The sequence below is a fragment of the Sarcophilus harrisii genome, chromosome 1 (assembly GCF_902635505.1).
Source record: "Sarcophilus harrisii chromosome 1, mSarHar1.11, whole genome shotgun sequence".
In the NCBI taxonomy this organism is placed as follows: Eukaryota; Metazoa; Chordata; class Mammalia; order Dasyuromorphia; family Dasyuridae; genus Sarcophilus; species Sarcophilus harrisii.
Genome location: NC_045426.1, coordinates 255,164,330 through 255,187,813, shown reverse-complemented (window position 1 = coordinate 255,187,813; position 23,484 = coordinate 255,164,330). Strand labels below are relative to the sequence as shown.

At 38.0% G+C, this 23,484-nt stretch overlaps 1 protein-coding gene across 1 annotated transcript in view; it reads left to right on the top strand.

Annotated features, from left to right (window-relative positions):
• The window catches only part of LOC100921839 (myosin-16), an 88,431-nt gene that overhangs the window by 15,016 nt on the left and 49,931 nt on the right, over nt 1-23,484 (top strand). The window contains exons 6-16 of the mRNA XM_003761564.2: nt 785-881; nt 1,483-1,575; nt 3,072-3,135; nt 5,096-5,194; nt 6,075-6,178; nt 8,028-8,166; nt 11,167-11,435; nt 13,224-13,394; nt 15,846-16,025; nt 17,493-17,619; nt 22,088-22,146. Coding sequence (XP_003761612.1) covers nt 785-881; nt 1,483-1,575; nt 3,072-3,135; nt 5,096-5,194; nt 6,075-6,178; nt 8,028-8,166; nt 11,167-11,435; nt 13,224-13,394; nt 15,846-16,025; nt 17,493-17,619; nt 22,088-22,146 — 1,402 coding nt within the window. The remainder of the gene's footprint in view (nt 1-784; nt 882-1,482; nt 1,576-3,071; nt 3,136-5,095; nt 5,195-6,074; nt 6,179-8,027; nt 8,167-11,166; nt 11,436-13,223; nt 13,395-15,845; nt 16,026-17,492; nt 17,620-22,087; nt 22,147-23,484) is intronic.

Genomic DNA, 23,484 nt, shown 5'->3' with positions numbered 1-23,484 from the left:
ATGCTAGATGCTGGGAATGCCTAAATATTAAATGGATGTGGAATCTCATTGGGGTGGAAGATCCTTCCAATGATCCAAAATTACTCATGACACACTTTCAAGTTTAATCTGTATTATTAATGTTTTCTCCATCACTTTATTAAACCTTGAGAATCAATAAAATCATAAATTACGTTGTAGTGCTTATTGATTTCTAAGATGTAAATACTCATACTAAAAATTTACATTGGGCTCTTCATGGCTCTACCCACTCCTGGGATAGAAGTATTCTAAGTTCTCCTTTTTTTCCCTTAAAGCTTTTTATTTTCAAAATATATGCATGGACAATTTTAACAACATTGACCCTTGCATAGCCTTGTGTTTCAGATTTTTTCCTTCCCTCCACTCCCTCCCCTAGATGGCAAGCAACTCAATATATATGTTAAATGTGTTAAAATATATATTAAATCCAATATGTAGAAACATTTATACAATTCTCTTGCTGCACAAGAAAAAGCAAATCAAAAAAAAAGTAAATGATCTACTTTCTCCTAACTTCATAAAATTGCTCCTGGAACATTCTGATCGTCCTCTTGCCAGTCCTTACTCTCATTGTGGGGATACTGGGAATACAAAGAGAAAAAAACAACAGTCCCTTGCCCTGAGGGAACTTGCATTTTATTAAGAACATACTACTAAGGATGGCTATTCTTGACAACATTCCTGGTTGCTGTTGTTATTATGCATAACGTTTTTCTATCTCTTGGTCCTTCATGAGCCTCTTTTTTCCCTTTTCAATCCCTAGTGGAGAATCTGGTGCTGGCAAGACTGAAAATACCAAGAAGGTCATTCAGTACTTTGCCAACATTGGAGGCACTGGCAAACAGTCTTCAGATGGCAAGGTATGGCTTTCCAAATGGGTAGAAGGAAGAAGAGAGTTCATCCATCTCAGAAGGTACTTAAGTGACCCAGGAGGCTACATTTTCCTCCTGGATGGGCAGTCTTTAACCTACTGTGGAAATCCAGAAACCAGTTGCACTTTAGGGAGGGGAAATTGAATTGCTGAGTTAATTTAAAAAACAACAAGCAGCCATAGAAAGTCTATCTATGCAGGCTTCCTCTACTGCCTTATAGTAAAAGGTCTCCCAAAATAAGGCCTCCTTCTTTCTTTAGTTAATGGGAGCCAAGAATGCAAAGAAATCTATCAGAAGATGGAGGTACCTTGGAGGATTGTTATGGAAACACAGCCAAAAAAAGGGGGGAAGTTTGTTTAGCTAGAATGAAAGGAACACAAAAAAATGAATTTCAATCTCTTTAGAGTATACTTTGATCAGTAGGAAAATATTTAAAAGATTAAGGAAGATTTACAAAGCTAGTAAGCAGCACTTTGTGTAGCAGATGGATTCATTGCCTGGTACGGCCACAGTGTGGTTGGAGTCATAGTTTCTGATGGATAGAGCACCAGACATCTGACAGTTCCGTCTTCTGTTTCTTCTGGGCTAGGGATCCCTGGAAGATCAAATCATCCAGGCTAACCCTGTGCTGGAGGCCTTTGGTAACGCCAAGACTACCAGGAACAACAATTCCTCTCGATTTGTGAGTACCTTACAATGTCCCTTTAATCAACATTTGCCTTTGCCCATCTTACTGGCGGACTTCAAATCAACTTCAACAGCAGGTTACCAATGATAATAATAGCTAGAATTCAGTTTACAGAGATATATACATTTATAAATTTTCGTTTAATCCTTATAACAATCCTGTGAAGGAAGTGCTATTTTAATCCCCATTTTATAGGTGAAGAAACTAAGGCTGAAATGTTAGAAACTTGCTGGTAAGCAAGAATTCGAAGTCAGGTCTTCCTGATTCCAAGTCCAGCAGTCTATAGTCAGTCCACCTCTAAGAGAAGCAGTAATTGTATAATGGATACAAATGAGAATCAGATCTAGGACCAGGTCTTGCCTCTGAAACATACTGGGTATGTGAGGATGGTGAAAACCTTTTCATGCCTAAGGCAACTCATTAAGACTGTGAATTCCAGATGAATTGCTATCTGCTTTAGTGGAAGGAAGTTATATACCTGGAGGTTCCTAAGCCAATAAAGGCACAGACCCAGAGCAGACTAATCTATATAAATGATCAAGGAAAATTATGAAATATACTTTTTAAAAAGAAATTTTAAAGAATTAGATATCCACTTTTTAAGTTCAACTAACTAGTTGTCTTGCCTAAAGGCAGGAGGATAGATTATATCATCTCTTGAAGTCTCTAAGATGTAGATGACCTACATAGAGGAGGTTAACCAAATTTCTAAGTAGGGCAAGCCATTTTTGTTTTCTTGAGATGCAGCTGCTCTGGCAACAAAAGTACCGTCTTTGGAGTCCAAGGACTTCAAATTACTTCAAGTTCTGACTCAGTCACTTATTTCCCAGCTGTTTAACTTTTGTCATTTCGTTTAACTCTTCCAGCCTCAGTTTCCTTGTCCATAAAATGGATGTGTTAGTATGTGTACTCCCTTTCTCAGGAGGAAAATACTCTATAAACCTTAAAAGTTGTCTATAAAGAAATGGGCTCTTGTCTACTCCCTTTCCCTCATCCCTGAAATGGCAATAAAAAAAGTGAAGGTTATACTAATTGCCCTTTGGAGTAGTTCAGAGGGTATTTGGGTATGGACTTAGTCCTGGAAACTTGTCCTTCCTCCACCAATTTGCATGAAAAACCTGTAGTTCAACATTCTAGTTCAACTGAGAGTCTGATCTGGCCTGAAGGTACCCACGTGTAACTCATATGGAATTTCAGGAGGAGTGGCTAGTATGCATGTGAGACTAAACTTGATCCATTGTTTCTATGATAACCTGAGAGTGACCTTCCTTTTCTAACAGACCCTTCTATCATTCTCTTCTTCTCCTTCCTTCCTTCCTTCCTTCCTTCCTTCCTTCCTTCCTTCCTTCCTTCCTTCCTTCCTTCCTTCTTCCTTCCTTCCTTCCTTCCTTTCTTTCTTTCTTTTTCTTCTTCTCTTCTTCTTTTCTTTTTCTCTTCTTCTTTTCCTCCTCCTCCTCTTCCTCCTTCTTCCTTTCTTTTTCTTTTCTCAGGGCAAGTTTATTCGAATCCACTTTGGCACCACTGGCAAACTGGCTGGGGCTGACATTGAGAGCTGTAAGTTGTTGCAAGTGTTCAGTATTTGGGAAGCTTTTTCTGGTATCTTAAGTCTGTTGAAATGGCCTTTTAGGAAGAACATTGTTGCATACAGACAAGGGCAGCCAGAATGATCAAGGGCCTTGAGCCCATCAATACATTAACTACTAACAAATGAAACTTAGCACAAAAAGGCTAAAGTCTTCCACTGTATCTGGTGTCATCTCTAGTCACTTGCCACAAGACTCAGATGACTAGGGAGGAAAGAGTGAACCTGATGACTGTACAGCCTTACCTCACTTAAAGTGAATTCACTTTCAAATAAAGATATTGCCTTTCTGATGTCATCAGTCCTCTTCAAGAAAATGATAGAAACAAACTAAATGCTAGGAATACAAAGAAAGACAAAAATAGACTTTTCCCTCAAGGAAATTACATTTTAATTGGGGAAACAACATTTAAATAACTGAGTCCATATAAGTTATATAAGAATAGGTGGAAAGTAATCCCAGAGGATTTGCTGTTTTGTAGTGAAGGCCCAGTTAAGATTGAAAGCATAATTTTGTAATTGACTCAATCAACTCAACAAGTATTTATCATCATGACCTCAAGATTTCCCCCATCTCTACTCAAGAACACATGAATAAAAGTGAAGGAAGTAGATGATGAAAATAATACAAAATTTGACAAAATGGAGCAGAGAAATAAGGGATTTGAGAGTAGATCACTTAAAGTTGAATTAGTTGTCTAAGGGGATTAAGTTAAAGAAGGGAGAGGAATGTAGGTAGCCTGGGGATCATAAACTGGGGAAGATTTGAGAGATGGAGGAAATAAGAGATCATTGTGAGGATAAAGGACAGAGATGAAAGTCATAAGGCATAGAAAAAGTAGGATGATGAAAAAATTTTGATCAGATAAAGAAAAGTTGGAGTTTATAAACATGGAAGTAGAACACTTTTGAAGATGGCAATATCATAACTTTAACCATTTCTGTGTGTAGCTAAGACAGAGTAGAGGAGTAGGTCATGAGAAGTGAATAGACTGAGGAACTAGGAAATTAGGTTATTTGAGGAAGCATCAGTATGTATGCTGAAGTCCTTTAGCATGATAGTGGAAATTAGGGTAAGAAGAAAGAGATAAGCCAAGCACTCAATACATTGAGGAAGAAAGCAGAATGTCTTAGAGGTTAATTGTTAATAGAGAATAATGGCCACGAGGATCTGTATTAGGATGATATATATACAAATGTATTCATCTTAGTCCAGATCTGGCTGTCATCAAGAAGGAGTCCAGTCTCAGTAGAGGACAGAAGATGGGAGAGTAAGAGAACAAGTTTAAGATAAGAAGAAGTTTATTGATTATGAAGCAATTTTTCAAGAAGGAACAATGGAAGCGTTGGGCAAATGTGAATTGGGAAGAAGGCATGAGATGAATGAGAGTAAGAGAACAGACCAATGGGAATAAAGAAAAGTGTTTGTACATTGGAAACTGGGGTTCAGAATCACTGGGATAAGGAGATTACAAGGGAATGAGAATGAGTTATTAAGGAATGAATCCAAGTACAGCATTTATGGTTAGAGAAAGACCCTCTGGGGGAAGCACATGATCAGAATATACAACATCTTACCTCCAGATCTAACCTCATGGTTGGTTGGTAATGCTATTCTGTCCTCGAAGGCTCCAATGCCTGCTTCATAATAAGCAGGAGTGGGAGACGGCATGGAAGAGCACTGAGAAGCTATACTGATGCCATACCTGCATTGTAGGAAGTCTTGTGGAGGGCGGACGACTTTCTTAACGCAGAACAGTAGAGAAATACCTGGGATGAGTTACTAGAGTAGGGAGAGAATATTCCACAATTTCCAACTGTGTATGTATCATTTCCCCAAGGGCTCACTCTTTCTTCTTTCATAATGAATAAAAATGAATTGTGCCTTGCTTTGTATCTCTTATTTTCTTTCTTTCTTTCCTTTTTTTTTAGATCTCTTAGAGAAATCTCGAGTCATTTCCCAACAAGCAGCTGAGAGAAGCTACCATATCTTCTACCAGATCCTCTCTAACAAGAAGCCTGAACTTCTTGGTAAAAAAAATGTCCCCTTTCCTCAGAAATGGAAATGCCCTAGTTTAGTCATTGCTTTCAATATGAAAGGTGCCCCCTCATCATACCTTGATCTTACCTCACCATTGGTTCATCTTGTTGATTCCTTTATAGTCTGTGGAATCATCTCTTTGAGTTTAGAATCACATTCTTGGGAACTCTTTAAGCAGAAATAATGGGCTCAGAATCTGAGGAAAAGAACAGTAGAAGGGACAAAATGGTGCTATATATGTCGATCCTGAAGTAACAAGACTTAAGTTCAAATCCCACTTATATCATTTACTCCCTCATGTGACCTAACCCTGGTCATTTAGCATATCTTGTTCTCAGTTTCTTCATCTGCAAGATTACAAGGCTGGACTAGATGATTTCTAAGATCACTTTCAGCTCTAACTTACTATTCTACTCACCCATACCATATCACTGACCTCTTGTCTCTTGGGATTTTTTGATGGTTTAGAAAAAGAGAAAAGAGGAGAAAACAATTTTTTAAAAATGAGTAAAGAAGCAGTAAAAGTGGTCTTGGTCACTATGACCTTGCTCAAAAGAAATGGGGAATGTAGGAAGAAAAAAAAAAAAGAGGTAGGGATGAGACAATCCTCCAACCTCTAGAGTTTTCTTCCTCTGGTTCTATGTGCTATCTCAAGTCTTTATTGGATTGTTGTATATTTGTAGTATGTATATTTGTCAAATGTCAGAGGAAATATCTCCTGAAATTTCACAAGAGGGTCATGAAAAGTCTAATGGTGATCAGCACAGTGGGGTACAGTGGTACTTGACTTCTCACCCACAAGTCCATGCTTTTGCAGCCATTGGTACTGTCATCAATCAATCATGGAGTTCTCTTGATTTCTCTTTACAGAGAATTTGCTTCTGGTGCCCAATCCCAAGGAATACCATTGGATAAACCAAGGTGTCACAATTGTTGATAACATGGATGATGGTGAAGAGTTACAGATCACAGATGTGAGTGGGAAAGGGAAGCAATTGGGGCAAAGTAACAATGGGAGCCATATGGGACAAGATAGTCATTTGGAGGCAGAAGTTCTGTGTGGTTCAAATTCTGGCTCTGCTACTTACTTCCTTGTGACCTCGGGCAAGCTTTTTAGTCTCAGTTTCCTCCTTTGTAAAATAGAAGAAGGAAAATAAATGCCTATTATTTGCCAGGCATTTTACAAATATCATCTCATTAGATCATCACAACAACCCTGTGAAAGTAAGTGCTATTATTATCATTTCCATTTTACAGCTGAGAAAACTAAGGCAGACAGAAATTAAGTGACTTGCCCAGAATCACATAACTAGCAAATGTCAGAGGCCAGATTTGGATGAAGGTCTTCCTGACTCCAGACTGAGTGCTCTACCTAGTGCTTAGCTGACTCTAATGTGGATAATAACAGCATCTACCATTTGAAAATTAAATGATAAATGAACTGACATATATAAAAGTGCTTTGTAGAAATTAAAGCACTATATAAATGCTTGCTATTATTAATAATAGCAATAATTATTTATTAATTACATTTTAATTTAACAACAACAACAGCAATAATATTCAGTTGAATGAATTGAGGATATTTAGCTTGGAAAAGAGAAACTTAAAAGATTATATGGTGGCTACCTTGAGGGAGGAAGTCAGGCATAATACAAGTGTGGGCTTTAGGCTAAGAAGATTCTGTCCTTTTATGGGATGGGGAAGAAGGAATGGTTGCTGATGGTTGGCCAGAGTGTCCTCCCCCAGGTCTAGGTCTACTGCAGGAACCAGGCAAATAGCCAAATATCCTGGTTACTGTGAGACTGTGCTAGCAGAGGGAAAGTGTTTGTTACTCCAAAGCTATATACAGTCTAGTTCCTACTATAAACAGTCTTAATGAACTAGTGAGCAGGGTGTTAACTCAGGGCACAGATTGTTCCCTCATAAGAAATTGATTTTCCTCACAACATCTATCTATTTAAACAGACACCCGCTCAATAACCTGAGACTTAGGGAAATATTGATCGGAATTTTTCCTCCCCAAAGTTTAAATTATAAAAGCCCCAGGGCATTCTGTTGTCAAGAAAATATAAATAGATATTTCACCAAGCTCAAAAGTGGAAATAAATTCTGACCAACATTGTTTTTGTCAAGATATTTAAGGTAAATCTGAACAATTATCTTTAATGAGCTTGGGATTTGGGGTCTTGTCTTCTCCCATAGTTAGTGATTTCAACTGAGAAATATTACCTTTCTTTTCAAATTTAATTTTACATATATCTTTTGTTTTTCTACCCCCATCATTTCTGAACATCCTCTCTCCCCACAAAACTACCCCATCCCCTTGAAAGCCATGCCATGTAACAGAGAATAAAAAAGAAAGAAAGAAAAAATTAGGTCAGCAAAATAAAACATATTGAGTGAGTCTGACAATCTATACAATGGGAAACATTACTTTTTAGTGAATGTTTGAAAGAGTCTTCTTTGTGGGTCATTGTTTGAGGATGATAGACATTTCCCTGAGAACATGCAAATGATATCATTCTTGACTGTAGGAAATTGTTGCTCCGTTGGGATATACTTTTAAACATCACTCATATATAACATGTATATATAGATATATACACACAAGTATATACATGCATACATTTATGTGCATTTACACACATATGTAATAGTGTGTATAGAGAGATATGTATTGAGCGTGTCTGTATATTAGTACATCTACATGTACACATACCTGTATATGTAGCCAAATACTCTCTTTTGGTGGTGTGAAATGAGGATTCAGTCTTTCCTCAAGCCTGTTGTTGAATGTGTCTCTTTCTTGCTAATTTCTAGGTTGCTTTTGATGTCCTAGGCTTCAGTGCAGAGGAGAAGATTGGGGTTTACAAACTCACTGGGGGTATCATGCATTTTGGGAACATGAAATTCAAGCAGAAACCAAGAGAGGAACAGGCAGAAGTGGACACTACCGAGGGTAGGTTGTTTGATGAAGAATATGGGTCAAACCCATCCAGAAGCAAATCAATCAATGCAGTGGGCAGCAGGGCTACATTAATGTGATAACTGTTACCATGACTACCATTTACAAGATTCAATTACTCAGTCAATGAGCATTTATTACGCGCTTACTGGGCATTGTCTTAAGTGTTGGCGATACAAAAAAAAGGCAAAAATATGGTCCTTGATCCAATGGAGTTCATATTCTCATTGAAGAGGTGATATGTGAATAACTATCTCCATATAAGATATGTACAGTGTAAATGGAAGGTGGAGCAGCTTGGGCGGGGGGGCATAGTGACTAGTGTGCTAGAGCTTGCAGTCAGGAAGATTCATCTTTATGAGTTAAAATCTAACCTTAGACACTTACTAACTGTATGACCCTGGGTAAGTCACTTAACACATTTGCAAAAATATAAAATAAGCTTCAGAAGGAAATGACAAATCACTCCAGTATCTTTGCCAAGAAAACTCCAAATGGGATCATGAAAAGTCAGACATAATTGAAAAATGATTCAACAACAACAAATGAAAGGTGATCTCAAAGATAAGGGACTAGAAACTAGGGGAACTGGAGAATGCCTCCCCCAGAAGGTAGAATTTGGGCTGAATCCTGAAAAAATCCAAGGAAGCCAAAAGGCAAAGGTGAGGAAGAAGAACATTTCAGGCACAAGACCAACCAGGGCAAGTGGCATTGGGAGATTAGTATCAAAAAAGAGGAAATTGTAGAAAGAATTCCTGACCTAGGAAGGAGAACGGAGATGTGGATTCAGGTCCTGGATCTGTTTCTAACTGATTATGTGACCCTAGACATGTCAGATCCTCTCTGACCTTCTGATTCCTTTTCTGAAAAAAGAAGGGATTAGAATAAAATAATCTCTGAGATTCCTTATATTTCTGGAATTCTACAGTTCTATGACATGGTGAGTTTTGGACATTTATTTCTAAGACTTGGTGAGTGTAGTATATAAGAAGGAGACTTGATGTTTCTTCTCACAGTATCTTTGACTTATTGTGTTGCTTTATCAAATCATACATCTCTGCCTGTTTTCTTCTACATGAAGTTTCATTACTCTACAACACAGACATTTAACCATATCAGTATTTTCACTTATTAGAATTTGTGCCCTACCATTTACTTTGCACATTACTCTCTCTACTCAAGAAATTTCTGTGACTTCCTGTTGCTTTTAAGAAATAAGGAAAACTCTTCATCTTACCATTTAAAGTCCATCACAGTCTGGTTCCACAGTTCCTGTCTAGCCTTCTTTGACATTTGTATCCACCAAGTACATTCCGTTCTAGCCAAACTAACCCACCTGCTGTTTCTCAAATTCAATGATCTATATCCCTCCTTCATGCTTTTGTATAGTCTTCCCTCATACTTGGAATGTATTTCTTCCTCACTTCTGCCTCTTAGAATCCCTGATTTCCTTCAAAGATCAACTCCTGTGCCGTTTTTATAGGAAACCTTTTCTGATTCCTTTACTTGTTAGTCTAGGTTATTCCCTTTTAATATATGTACATGTACGTATAGATATAATCTACATATATAGGTATATCAATATATAAATACATATATATGTATAGATTTAGATATAATCTATATAGATATAGGTATATATGTACCCATTTATACATATATATGTGCATATATGCACACATAGATACCTATCTTTGCACACATATGTGGTTTGTATATATAATATATATAATTGTTGTTTGTCTTTCATTCTCAAAGAGGACCATGACATCTGAGAGGTGAAGCCATGACCTGTAAATAAATTGGGTTTGAGTGAGGGAGAGCTGTACAAGGTCACCTGCCTCACTTTCTCTTCCAGAGCCATCTGGGTCCAGGGGCCAGATATAGATCAGGAGAACTGGAGATGTCCCTGAGTAAAGTGAGAGACCTTGGCTTTTTTAAGTTAAAATTTTTTAAAGGTTTCAGTTTGACTGAGACAGAATCCAATCAGTGATTAAGGATGGGTAAGAGGAGGCAGAGAAGGGCCTCTTTCACCTAGTCATAAATAAATAAATACAATTATTTTATTTTATTTATCTTATATATGTGTGTGACTATTTACACATTGTATCCTTAGATGGTTTTTTATTAATATGTATCTGTTTACATATTGTAGTTTATATTGTAAACAACGTGAGGGCAGAAATAATTTCATTTTTTTCTTTGTATTTCTAGCACCTGGTACAGCACAAAGCAGTTGTTTAATAATATACATATTTGATTGAATTGTAGTGAGATAATAATAATAATAATAACAATAACATTCACATGATGCTTTAAAATTTGCAAAACACTTCACAAATGTAACTTAATGTTATCTTCACAACAACCCGGTATTATTAGTCCCAACTTATAGATGAGGAAACTGAAGCAAGCAATGATTTCAATATCACACAATTACTAAGTTTCTGAGTCTGGATTTGAAATCAGGATTGCCTGATTCTGCCTCATGCATTGGTTCACATAGCTGCTTGAGACAGTACCACCATACATGGCTCTTTTCAACAGTGAAATGATTCAGGCCAGTTCTAGTGGTCTTGTGATGGAGAGAGCCATCTGCACCCAGACAGTGGAGATTGAATATGGATCACAGCATAGTATTTTTATCTTTTTGTTGTTGTTTGCTTGCTTTATTCTCATTTTTTTCCCTTTTTGATCTGATTTTTCTTGTGCAGCATGATATTTGTGGAAATATATATGGAAGAATTGCACATGTTTAACATATAGTGGATTATTTGCTGCCTGGGAAAGGGTAGAAGGAAGGGAGGGAGAAAAATTTGGAATACAAGGGTTTGCAAGGGTGAATATTGAAAACTATCTTTGCATATGTTTAAAAAATAAAAAGCTATTATTTTTTTAAAAGATAACACCACCATATTATGTTGTACTGCCTGTGTGACATGGAGGAGCCATGCAGAATCACCCAGAGATCCTTTTCTTTTTCACCTTCCACAGTGGCTGACAAAGTCGCCCACCTCATGGGTCTCAACTCTGGTGAGCTGCAGAAGGGCATCACCAGGCCTCGAGTCAAAGTGGGCAACGAGTTTGTACAGAAGGGTCAGAACATGGACCAGTGCCACAACTCCATCGGTGCCCTGGGCAAAGCTATCTATGACAAGATGTTCAAGTGGCTCGTGGTCAGGATTAACAAGACCCTAGACACCAAGATGCAGAGGCAGTTCTTCATCGGGGTGCTGGACATTGCTGGCTTCGAGATCTTTGAGGTGCCCTTCTGAATCCTCTTCCTGCTGAGGCAGGATCCCTTTCTCTTTGTTTCTCCTGCTTTTGACCTTGGTGCCTGGGGCTGTGCCATGATCTTGCCTCATGATTCTCTTAGAACATCACCCATTAGAGCAGCAGTACAAGTTGGCTCAGACTTCTCTTCTGCTCTGCATAGGGAATGAATGGAAATATGCAAAGCTGTAGTATCCCATCTCCTCTCACCATGACCCTACTGCTGCGGAGTCATTGTAATAATTGATAAAATAACAATAAAATAAAATAATAACTAGCATTTGCACAAAATTTACTATGTGGCGGGCACTTTGGCAAATGCTTTACAATTTTTATCTCACTTGATTCTCACAACCCTGGGAGGGAGACGCTATTGTTATTCCCATTTTTACAGTTGGGGAAACTGAGGCAAGTGACTTGCTCAGAGCCACATAGCTACTAAATATCTGAAATTGGATTTGAACTCAGATCTTCCCAACTCCGGACCCAGCACTCTATCTGGTGTATCATATGGGTCTACTTTCATAGATCTATTTTCTCCTTTAATTAGAATGCTAGAGAGACAGCATGTCTTGGTGGAAAGATAGCCTAGAAATCAGAGTCAAATCCTGACTCTGACCCATGTTGATGGTGTGAACACAAGCAAATCACTTAACTTCTAAGTGACCCCCAGACAGTTCTCTAAGATTTATAAAGCAATTTTTGATTGGCAGAAGGAGTTTCCTTCCATATTAGGAGTTCTCTAACACAAATGAAATCACAAGTCAGGATCCTCCTCCCACTTCCCAAAATGAAAATGCCTTCCTGCCTTCGGCTTAATAGCATGCCAGAGTAGGTAGAATTCTGGGTCTGGAGTCAGGAAAACCTGAATTCAAATCCAGCTGTGTCAACCTGGACAAGTTATTTAACCACTGTCTGCCTTAGTTTCCCCAATTGTAACATAATAAGAAGAATAATACTTTCTCACAGAGTTGCTATGAAGTTAAAATGTGCGCAGTGCTTGGCACAGAGTAGGCACTTAATAAATGCTAATTACTATCATCATCATCATTGGTGGTAGGAGCAGTAGTAGTAGTGATGGTGGTGGTAATAATAGTAATAGTTGAAGTAGTTTCCTTAGACTCCAGTCTAATTACTTTTAGCCTTGAGAAGTTACACTAATTTGTATGATCTTTTTTCGTTGGTTGAGGAGGATTAGAACTATTATTTCATTGGTACAGGGAAGTTCTAGTAAGGAAATTCCCTCTATCCATGTAGATTAGTACCTCCTTTTCAACTTACAGTCTCAGAGTGCTGTCTAAAGGCAGCTAGAAGCTGAAATGGATAGAGCCCAGTACTTGGAGCCAGGGAAATCAGAGCTACAATTCCATCTCAGACACTTACTAGCTGTCTAACACTGGACAAGACAGTTATATCTGCTTAAATTTCTTCATTTATAAAATAAGGATAATAATGACTGTTGTGAGGATCAAATGGGATAATATTTATAAAGTATTTTGCAAGCTTTAAAGTGACATTAATATTGGCTATCATTGATATTAGAGAAAAATTAAGTAATTTGTTCTGGACCCCCTAGTCTGTGTGTGTGTTGGAAGCAGGACTTGTTAAAGTGGAAGCCTCTATCTGCTCCTACTCATTAGCTCTCTAAGATTTCAAGGATGCTTTTAAACAACTTCACATCTCAGGCAGTATGGAAACCCCTACACATGTTACTGTCTCCCTATTCTGTAGGCGAGTCTATTTTTCACATCTTCCTTCTTTCAATTATCTCTTTACAGTTTAATAGCTTTGAGCAGCTCTGCATCAACTTCACCAATGAAAAGCTTCAGCAGTTTTTCAACCATCACATGTTTGTGCTGGAGCAGGAAGAGTACAAAAGGGAGGGCATTGAATGGGTCTTCATTGACTTTGGTCTAGACCTACAGGCCTGCATTGACCTTCTGGAAAAGGTAATATTCTTTTAAGAGAAGAAGTTAGAGAAAAGGGAGCCTGCTCCCCATTCCTTTTATGACCTTTCCTCTGGTACTTTACCATCTCCCTTGTGGTATGACCATCTCCCTTGATTTTTAGTTCTTTGTCACCACAAAAATATATATATATTTGTCACCACAAATTGCACATATGAATCTTTTCCTTCTTTTTTTTTGCTCTCTTTCAGGTAAAGTCCTGGTGTTATATACTTTACATTTATATAATGCTTTACATTCCACATGTGCTATCTTATTTGTTCTTCACTACAGTGTTGTATAATTAAAAGAACCAAAATTAGGGAATCTAGTTGCAAATTCTAGCTTGGTTCCTTCCCATCCAGGTTACTGGAGGCAAGTCAGTTACATTCTCTGTCTCTCAGGTTTATCATCTATAAAATGAGATATTGACTTAGGTGATTTCTAAGATGCCTTCCATCTCCAAATATATATATATATATATTTTACAAGTTATATGATTTACTCCAGACCATTTCATTTGCAAATCAGAGAATCATAGATCATCAAAGTTAGAAGGTGCTAAAAATCTATTTGCATTCAGCATATAGATTTAGAGCTAGAAGGGATGATCTAGTCCAACTTTCTCATTTTACAGATGAGGAAACTAAAACTTAGAAGGCTTGTGGTTTGTCTAAGTTCACTTAGTCACATGCTTTCTAGACCTCTGTTTCCTTATCTGTAAAATGAAGGGGTTGGAGTAGACAATCTCTTTGATCTCTTTCAACTATAAATCTAAGTTCTTAACCCTAACCCTAACCCTCTCTGGGACTCTCAGTTTCCTTATCTGTAAAATGCAAAAGTCTAATTAGATGTCTGGGATGCCTTCTAATACTGATTATCTGTGATTTTATAAATTATATATATGTATATCTGTGTATATATATATATATATATATATATATATATATATATATAGTTTATAACTTAACTTAGTGGCCTGTTAACTGTGATCCTAAATAATTTCATTTAAGAAACACAAATTCCCAACCTCATTTCCCCATCCCACCTCTCAAAACATCTCCTGGAATTATAAGAGTAAGAGAATGACAGGGTAAGCTTTAGGAAAAACTTTTTTGAAATCTCTATGAAAAATGGATTGGAGAAAGGAGAAAGGCTAGAGGCAGGAGACTGAGTAGAAGGCGATAAAAATAGTCCAGAGAAGAGGTTTGAACTAGAGTAACCTCTATGGGGATGGAAAGAAGGGAGTGAATAAGAGAAATGTGGGTGAAGAATTGATGACCCTGGAAATTGATTGATGAGAGATGAGTGAGAGTGTAGAACTGAAGATGACTTCTAAACTGCAAACGAGAGTTACTGGAAAAATGGTCTTGTCCTGTTCAGAAATGGGGAAGATAAGAGGCTAGGTGGGTTTAGAATAATACTTTCAATCTTTAACTTAATACCTTGGCAAGAATGAGTTTAGCACATGACTTTTTGGTCTGTGATAAGAGAACCCTAGAACTATGTGAAAACATTGAGTGCTTGGGGCTAGAGTGGGGGTGGGGTGGGGTAAGAATGGGGAAGGGTATAGGAAGGAGAAGCAGAGAGGTAACACAGACAAAATTTCCCTATTTCACAATTTCACTGAAGGCTGATCTTGTTCCAAGATCTATTCTGGATTGTGGGTAAGAAGAGCCAAACCAGCTTCTAGGAGCTTGAGGCAGAACTGATTAGTTCCTTCAAGAACTGATTTAAGTGTTTAGCACTTTGATGGACAATGTTTGGAGGAAGCCACCCATAATTATTATTTCAACCCCCAAGGCTCCTTCCTGTTCTGAGAACCTACCTCTTTGGTTTTTTAATTTTTTCAACTAAAAAGCATTTATTTTCTCTCCTCCTCGTCTTTCCCCTCCTTTCCAAATATATAAACCTTTTTTCAGACTTTTGACAGCATTTCGTTTTTCCTAATACATGCAAAGATAGTTTTCAACATTCGCTTTTACAAAACTTTGTGTTCAAAATTTTTCTCCCTTCTCTCCTTCCCTCCCCTCCCCAATTCAGCAAGCAATCCGATACATGTGCAATTCTTCTAAGCATATCCATATTTGTCATGCTGTACAAGAAAAATCAGATCAAAAGGGAAAGGAAAAGAGAAAGGAAAAAAGAAACCAAGTAAACAAACAATAACAAAAAAGTGACAATACTATGCTTTGATCCATATTCAATCTCCATGGTTTTCTCTCTGGAATATATAACACTTGTAACAAATTTTTAAAAAAATCAAATTTCCACATTGACCATTTCCAAAAATATATTCCTCATTTTGCAACCTGCATCCATAAGCTGTCATGAAGTGGGATAACATGTGTCATCACGAGTCCTTTGGAACCCTGACTTCCTACTGCATTGATCAGAGTTTATTTAACTGCCATCACTTCTTATTTAATTCTGTGCTTCCTTTACCTCCCCTAGCCCATGGGTATCTTCTCCATCCTGGAAGAGCAGTGTGTCTTCCCTAAAGCCACAGATGCCACTTTCAAGGCAGCTCTGTATGACAATCATTTGGGAAAGTCCAATAACTTCCTCAAGCCAAAAGGGGGCAAAGGCAAAGGCCCCGAAGCCCACTTTGAGCTGGTCCATTACGCTGGCACGGTGAGTACTGGCAGCCGCTGCCCATCAGCAGCCATCTGCTTTGTTGAATTCCAGAACAAGGAACTGCTTCCAGATGAGTTATTCCAGACTCAACCAAACACCCCAGCATATTGCAGCTTCACACTGGAATGCACTTCCAAGTACTACACGCCGCTGATGGAGGAGGTGGTGAGGAAGGGGTGAATACACCACTATGAGGCTTCTAGATTTAGTGGTAGAGCATACCGACACTTCAGAGAAGTGTGACCTGCCAAGCAAAGGGAGGCGAGCCTCCTGCTCGCTCACTCTGCCTACTCCCTCCTCCTCCTGGAAAATTCCAAAGCATTGAAGCAAAGGACTAAATGTTTAAAGCCCTCTCTGGCCCTCCTGTTGAACCTGCCATTCTTTCCCTCCCTGGTTTATAGTCCTGTTAGCTTTCAGTTTGACATCTCAGACTAGGAGAGTGGGCCAGAAATGAATACATTGGCAGAGAAGTCATGAATCCATTAGTGAGTCCCAAATTGGAAAGGGGGTGGGAGGTGCTCCAACAGATTGTGACCAGCAAATCAAGATGACTTATCTACATAACCAGGACAGCTCCAATAGAAAATGTAGTCGGGAGGTTGGAGAGGGGAAGAGAGACAAGAGTGGGGGCGGATCTTTGCTGCCAGGATTCTGGCTCCCCATTCACTTCTGGCACACACAGTCTCTAAGTATAATTAACAGGGGGATGGAGTCTTTGTTCAGCAAGCTTAAAGAAAAAAATATAACCCCCGGAACTCTGTGGTGACTTAAAGGTTGCTGTAAAAGCTAGCCGCCTGTTATTTGCCAGGTTCATGGAGACCTCCGGGAACGAAACAGCAGGGAAAGAGAAGCTTCTGGACAGCAGTGTCAAGAGGCTGTACTTAAAGGCTGAAGAGCAAGAGGATTTTTGTGATGTTCTCAAGCTCTGCTCTGCCAATGAGTGCATTGCTTGGCTACCCTGAGCAAACAATAGGATAAGGACTGGAATTGCAGTGCTTCCCCTCTCCTGAAATTAAAATAACATTTTATTTAAAGTTATTGAATACCCAAAACCTTAGCAGATCAACTACTCTTCCAAGAACTGAGCCCCTGAATTCAGACACTGATGCAAAGAGGGAACCAGTTTTTTTCTTTTTCTTGAAATGAAAGAACAAAAAGTTTTGAGGTTGTTTTGTTTTTATTTTTGTGTTGTTCCCTTTCTCTTTTCTTGAGCTGTGTTCAGGCTGAAGGATCCAGAACATTTTTTTTTTTTTGTCCTTGTTTCCTCTAGCTAGATCTACACTGGCCAATTTAGTTAACTGGATCGATGTAGGCAGCCAATATGGACAATTCAGCTTTCTCCCCATTCCCCATCTCTATCTCTGTAATTTCACCTTGATACAGAGGGCAGGACTGACCTCCATCCCTATTAGGAGAGAGAGAGGAGAAAGGAATTTGACATTGCTTTATCTTGGTTCTCTCCAGGTGGGGTACAACATCACAGGCTGGCTGGAGAAGAACAAGGACCCCTTGAATGAAACTGTGGTGGGTTTGTTCCAGAAAGCCAGCTTGGGGCTGCTTAGTATCCTCTTTAAAGAAGAGGAAGCTGCAGGTATGGCTTATAAAAACCATTGCATTGTCTCTCCTGCTGGTTGGAGCTTGAGAGTGAAAATGAGTTTCCCTTTTCTTTATAAGTCAGTCAATGAACATTTCTTAGGTACATACTAGGTGTCAGACATTGTGCTAAGGAAAGAAAGGAAATATGATTCCTGACTTCAAGAAGTTCACATTATAATGGGAGAAACAACATACAAACAGCTGTACATGTAATCTTTCTGTCTCTGTCTCTTTCTCCCTCTTTCTCTCTTTCTCTCTTTCTCCCGCTTTGTCTCTATCTCTGTCTCTGTTTCTCTTTCTCTGCCTCTCTGCCTCTGTCTCTTTCTCTCTGTGTCTCTTCTTCCCTCCCTCCTTCCCTCCCTCTTCCTCCCTCTCACTCCCTTTCCCTCCTTCCTTCCTCTTACCCTCCATCTCTCTCCCTCTCCTTTCATCCCTCTTCCTTATTCCCCCTCTTTCTTCTTCTCTCTCCCCCTTTCTTTCCCTCCCTCCCTTTCCCTCTCCTTCTCTCCCTTCCTCTCTTCCTCTTCCTTCTTTTTTCCCTCCCTTCCCCAGTCTCTCTGTCTCTTTGTCTCTGTGTGCGTCTCTATCTCTGTGTGTGACTCTGTCTCTGGATGGATGTGTATATGTGTGTCTTTCCTTCCTTCTCTGCCCCACTCCAATACAAAGTTAGTCTAAGAAAGATGGTACTTGTAACTAGGGGAGTGTGTTTCACTTTTTCCCCTCAGAGATTAAAATCTTCAGAGATTCAATTTATTTTAACAAATTTCTCTCTAGAATTAATAATAATAATAGCATTGCTAATAATAATAATAGCCTTTGCAAAGAGCCTTAAATATGTTATCTCAGTTGATCCTCCCAACAAGCCTACATGGTAGGTGCTATTATCCCCATTTTACAGATGAGAAAACTGGCTGAGAGGATAAGTTACATGCCTAGGGTTACACAGCTAATAATTATCTTAAGTAGAATTAGAACTCAGATCTTTTTTATTTTGTCTAGTACTCTATCCACTACATCAGCTAATTGTTTTAGTACCATGACACAAAGAAAAAAAATGCAACACAATTTCTAACCTTAAGGAACTTTTAGTTAGTTGGAAAGAGAGCACATACATATGAAATATGGAACAGGACATAAATATCTGGTATGAGATTAAAATGGGCTACTATATGAGGAGTGAGTTTACTGGAAGTATTTGTGCAAAGTCTAGATGACCATTTTGTTGAAGAGTAGGAGAAGTTCTTGTTTGGGTGTGGGTTAGAGCAGATGAACTTTTGGGTTCCTTCTAGCTCAGAAATTAGAAGATTTTAAGTGCAAATTATGTAGTACTAATCCAAAGTGTTGCAATAGAAATTCAGAGAAGAAATGGAATCTCCAGGGACTTTATTTATAGATGAGGTAGGATTTGAATGGGCTTTGAAGGATGATCTCAGGAGAGAGAGATTCAGTTGCTGCTGCCATAAATGAATCTAAGAGTCTAGATTCCCTTCCTTTCCACCCTTACTTAAGGGTGGAATTGTATCAAAAAGGTAATGGCTTTGTAGTATACGTTTAATACTTTAAATAAAATCCTATATTATTTCTCTGGATAATTTTCTCTTTAGGATTTACATTTCTGTTGGGGACTATGGTGATAAGAAGATTTATATACTTTATTGGCTAATGTGATTCTCTCTGGAACTGGTAGCACAAGCATTTATAATCCCCATTTCATAGTTGAAGGAAGGAAAGTAGAGAGCTGAACTTGCCCACACACCTAGAAAGTTACAGCGTTGGTATTCAAATCCAGGTCCTATACTCTGCCACCACAACAGAGTTGTCTCTGGAATACAGATCAAGTGACAGTCACCTCTTGCAGCAAGTAACTAGAGTCTAAGTGTTCATTTTAGGGTTAGAATGTCATTCAGCAAGTGAGAAATTCACTGAGGGCTAGGAAATGGAATCCCCTCCCAATGGAAACAGGTAGCCTTGGTTCTAAGTCCAACACAGCTGTGAGGTTTTTTTCCCCTAAATATATTGCTCTACAGATGGATTGTTGCCTTTACAATCCTGTCTGCCTGATTACTTCACAAGTTAATAGAACATCTTGCCACTTAAAAGGAGAGCTCCAAAAATCACAAAGCAACTACGCACACACACTTGATAATACAAATTATCCACTCTGGAAGGGAAGGATGAGACAAACCATTTCTCTTGCCTGCTTAGGGCCAAGTGCCAGTGTCATTTGATGGTTCCTTGTCTTGTCTACTTCTGGGAAGGCCGTCATCATCACAGCCTGTGAGTGCAGGAATGAGGCTTTTAAAAACCAGCACTGTTTGTTCAGAACTCTTGATGCAATGTTCCCTGAATCAAACCCTGCAGGGTTCTGGTGCTGTGTAAAAGGATATGAAAAAAGGCAAAAACGTGGTCTCTGCCCTTAAGGAAGTCATGGTCTAGTAGAGGAGAGAGAAAGTTTCCTAAAGACTTACATGAACTGATGCTGAGTGAAGTGAGCAGAATCATGAGAACATTGTATACACGTAGAGATAGCAACATTGAGCAATGATCAGCTATGAATGACTCTGTTCTTCTCAACAATACAATGATCCAAGACAATTCAAATAGACTTGAGATAGAAAATACCATCCATATCCAGAGAGAGAATTATGGAAATTGAATACAAATACAAGTATATTATTTTCATCTTTGTTTTCTTATAGTTTTTCCCTTTTGTTTTGATTTATCTTTTACAACATGACTAATATAGAAATATATTTTAAATGATTGCACATGTATAACCTTTATCAGATTGCTTGCTGTCTTGGAGAAGGGGGAAGTAAAGCAGGGAGGGAGAAAAAAAAAACTTGAAACTCAAAATCATACAAAATATGTAAAGATATCTTTACATATAATTGGAAAAAAATAAAATATTATTAGATGGGAAAAAAAGAAAAGTTTCCTAAATGGGACAGGGACTGTATGAGAAAATGCCAATGCTAGTGCATTTTTTCCTTTTTAAATAACAAATACAAAACTATGTATGTTTCACAAATACTTGAGAGTATATGGCCTCAAATTCAGGAAGAGTAAAGTCTTACCTTGGATATATATTAGCTATATGATCAGGTGCAAGTCACTTAATCTCTCAACATCTCAGGCAACTCTAAGACTAAATATTGCACAATAGGTGTTGAACTATAGGGATGTCAGTCAACCAGTCAATCTATCAGCAAGTTCTGATTAACTATTTACTACTTGCTAGACATGGTGCTAATTGCTGAGGATACAAAAAAGAGCTAAAACCTGTTGTCTGCCCTCAAGAAATTAATGTTCTAGTAGGAGATTGAGAAAGTTGCCTCATGGGAAGTTCCCTCCACCACTGAAATCACAGATCTAGTTTATATATACATACATGTATATACATATATATATATATATGTGTGTGTATGTCTATGTGTTTGTATTTATCAGCTTTTAAGAACTAGAAACTGAGGGAATGACCAACAATTGGGAAATGGCTAAACAAATTATGGTTTATAAATGTGATTGAATATTATTATTGTACTATAAGAAATGATGTGGGGGATGGTTTTGGAAAAAACTGGGAAGACTGATATGAACTGCTATAAAGTGAAGTAAGCAGAACTAAGAAAATTATATATAGTAACAGTAATTAACAGTAATCAACTATGAAAGACTTAGTAATTCTGATCAACAAAAATATTTACCCAATCTCCAAAGAATTAATGGTGAAAAAGGGAGAACTGATGGAGTCAAAGTACAAGCTGAAGCATAATTTTCTTTTCTTTCTTTCTTTCTTTTTCGTGTACCCTTTCTCCCTAACAAGTCAATACTGAAATTTATTTTGCATGACTTCACATTTGTAATGGAGTTTAATATTTCTTGCCTTCTCTAAAGGAAAGAAGAAAACATGGAACTGAAAATAAAATAAAATTTACAATTTTTAAAGAAAAAAAAGTTAATTATAACCAGCATTCAGTATGAAAATTGATTTATTTTTCTTTCTTTTCCTCCAAAATAATTCATTCCTCCCTTTATCTGAGAAAATTCCATACCTTCAAGCTTTTCTCCATCCAGTCTTTGACAGATATTGATGGGTTTCATCAAGATTTTTTCAAGTCCCAAAGTGATTTGTAATCAAATGTTGTTGCTCAATCTTTTCAGTCACGTCTGACTATTTATGATCCCCTTTGGGGCTTTTTGGGCAAAGATACTGGAGTGGTTGTCCATTTCCTTCTCCAGCTCATTTTATAGATGATGAAACTGAGGCAGAGTTTAAGTAAGTTGTCTAAGGTCACATAGTTAGTGTCTGAGGTCATATTTGAACTCAGGACTTCTTGATTTCAGGTCTGTCACTCTATTCACTGTCTCTGGTAGCCAAATGGAGAATGGCCACATGTAGAAGTGGTTATATGCTTGTCCTGAGCATAGTAATTTATACAATGTTAATTTCTCTTTTTCAGCTGGAAGTAAGAAGCAAAAAAGAGGGTCATCCTTCATGACTGTATCCAACTTCTACAGGGTAAGAACCTCCAAGCCCTCTGCTTCCACCCAAATGCACCAACATCTAAATTTCTGAGTGTCCCCAACCAGCTTCCCTTGTCTGAAGTCACTGTTTTGGCACAAAGAGGGAGGTACCAGAAGACTCTAAATTATCTCCCTTGGTTACTCTGTAATTCAGTCAATCAGAGTAGGTGTATTAAGTGCAATGAACATTGAATTTAGAACCAGAGAACTTGGATTTATGCTGTCTCTATGTGGCCTTGGGTTAAGAGACTCAACCTCAGTGGGGCTAAACTCCCTCTTTGGCAAAAGGATGATTCCTAACATCACTTCAACTTTTTTGGTTCAAACTTGTGAATCCATTGGTATAAGGAACTCTCAGTAAGGAAACTCCTTCTGCCATGTAAATCACAACTGTTCCATGAGTTCTAATCTGAGAGTTACCTAGGGAATCTATTACTTTTCTAAAGTCACACAGTCAGTGTGTTTCAGGGGTATTACTTGGATCTAAAATTTCCTAATTATAAGGCTGGATCTTTGTACACTTAATTGTAGTCTTCCATTTCAGTTCTAAACTCTGGTAATTCTATTTTTAGATATTAATTTCATCAGGCTTTTGTTTTTATATCATATTCACTTTGAAATGTATTCTTCCCTCCTTTCTCACCTTGAAAGTCATCCCTTGTAATGAATATTAACAAAGAGGAAAGAAAGCCATTTGATTAACCCATCCCATACATCAGTCATATGTGACAATATTCCACCTGAAAAATCTCTCCTCTTGCCTTACTTCCCTGTCTCTATGTGAAAAAGGGGAAATGAACTTTCTCCTTTCTTTCCAAAGTCAAGCTTGGTCATTATAATTATGCATTATTAAGTTCTATGTTATTATTTGTTCCATTTATATTATTGTAGTCCTTCTGTATAGGCAGTTAAATGGTACAGTAGATAAAAGTGCTGTCCCTGGAGTCAGTTAGACTCATTTGTGAGTTCAAATCCAGACTCAAACACTTCCTAACTGTGTGACAAATTACTTAATGTTGTTTGCCTCAGTTTCCTCTTGTGTAAAACGAGCTGAGAAAAGAAATGAAAAACCATTCTATTATCTTTGCCAAGAAAACCTCAAATGGGGTCATGGAGAGTTAATGCCACTAAACGCAGCAAGAAAAGTCCTTATGTGTGTTGTTTTCTGGTTCTTCTTACCTTATTCTGCCTCAGTTCCTTTAAGTCTTCTTATGTTATCATTTCCAAATTTGTTTATTCATTCTCCAATTGATAAGGTTTTTTTTTAAATAACCACAAGAAGTGTGTTACAATCTTTATTTTTCTTTCTTTGACTTCCTTGTGATAATATATG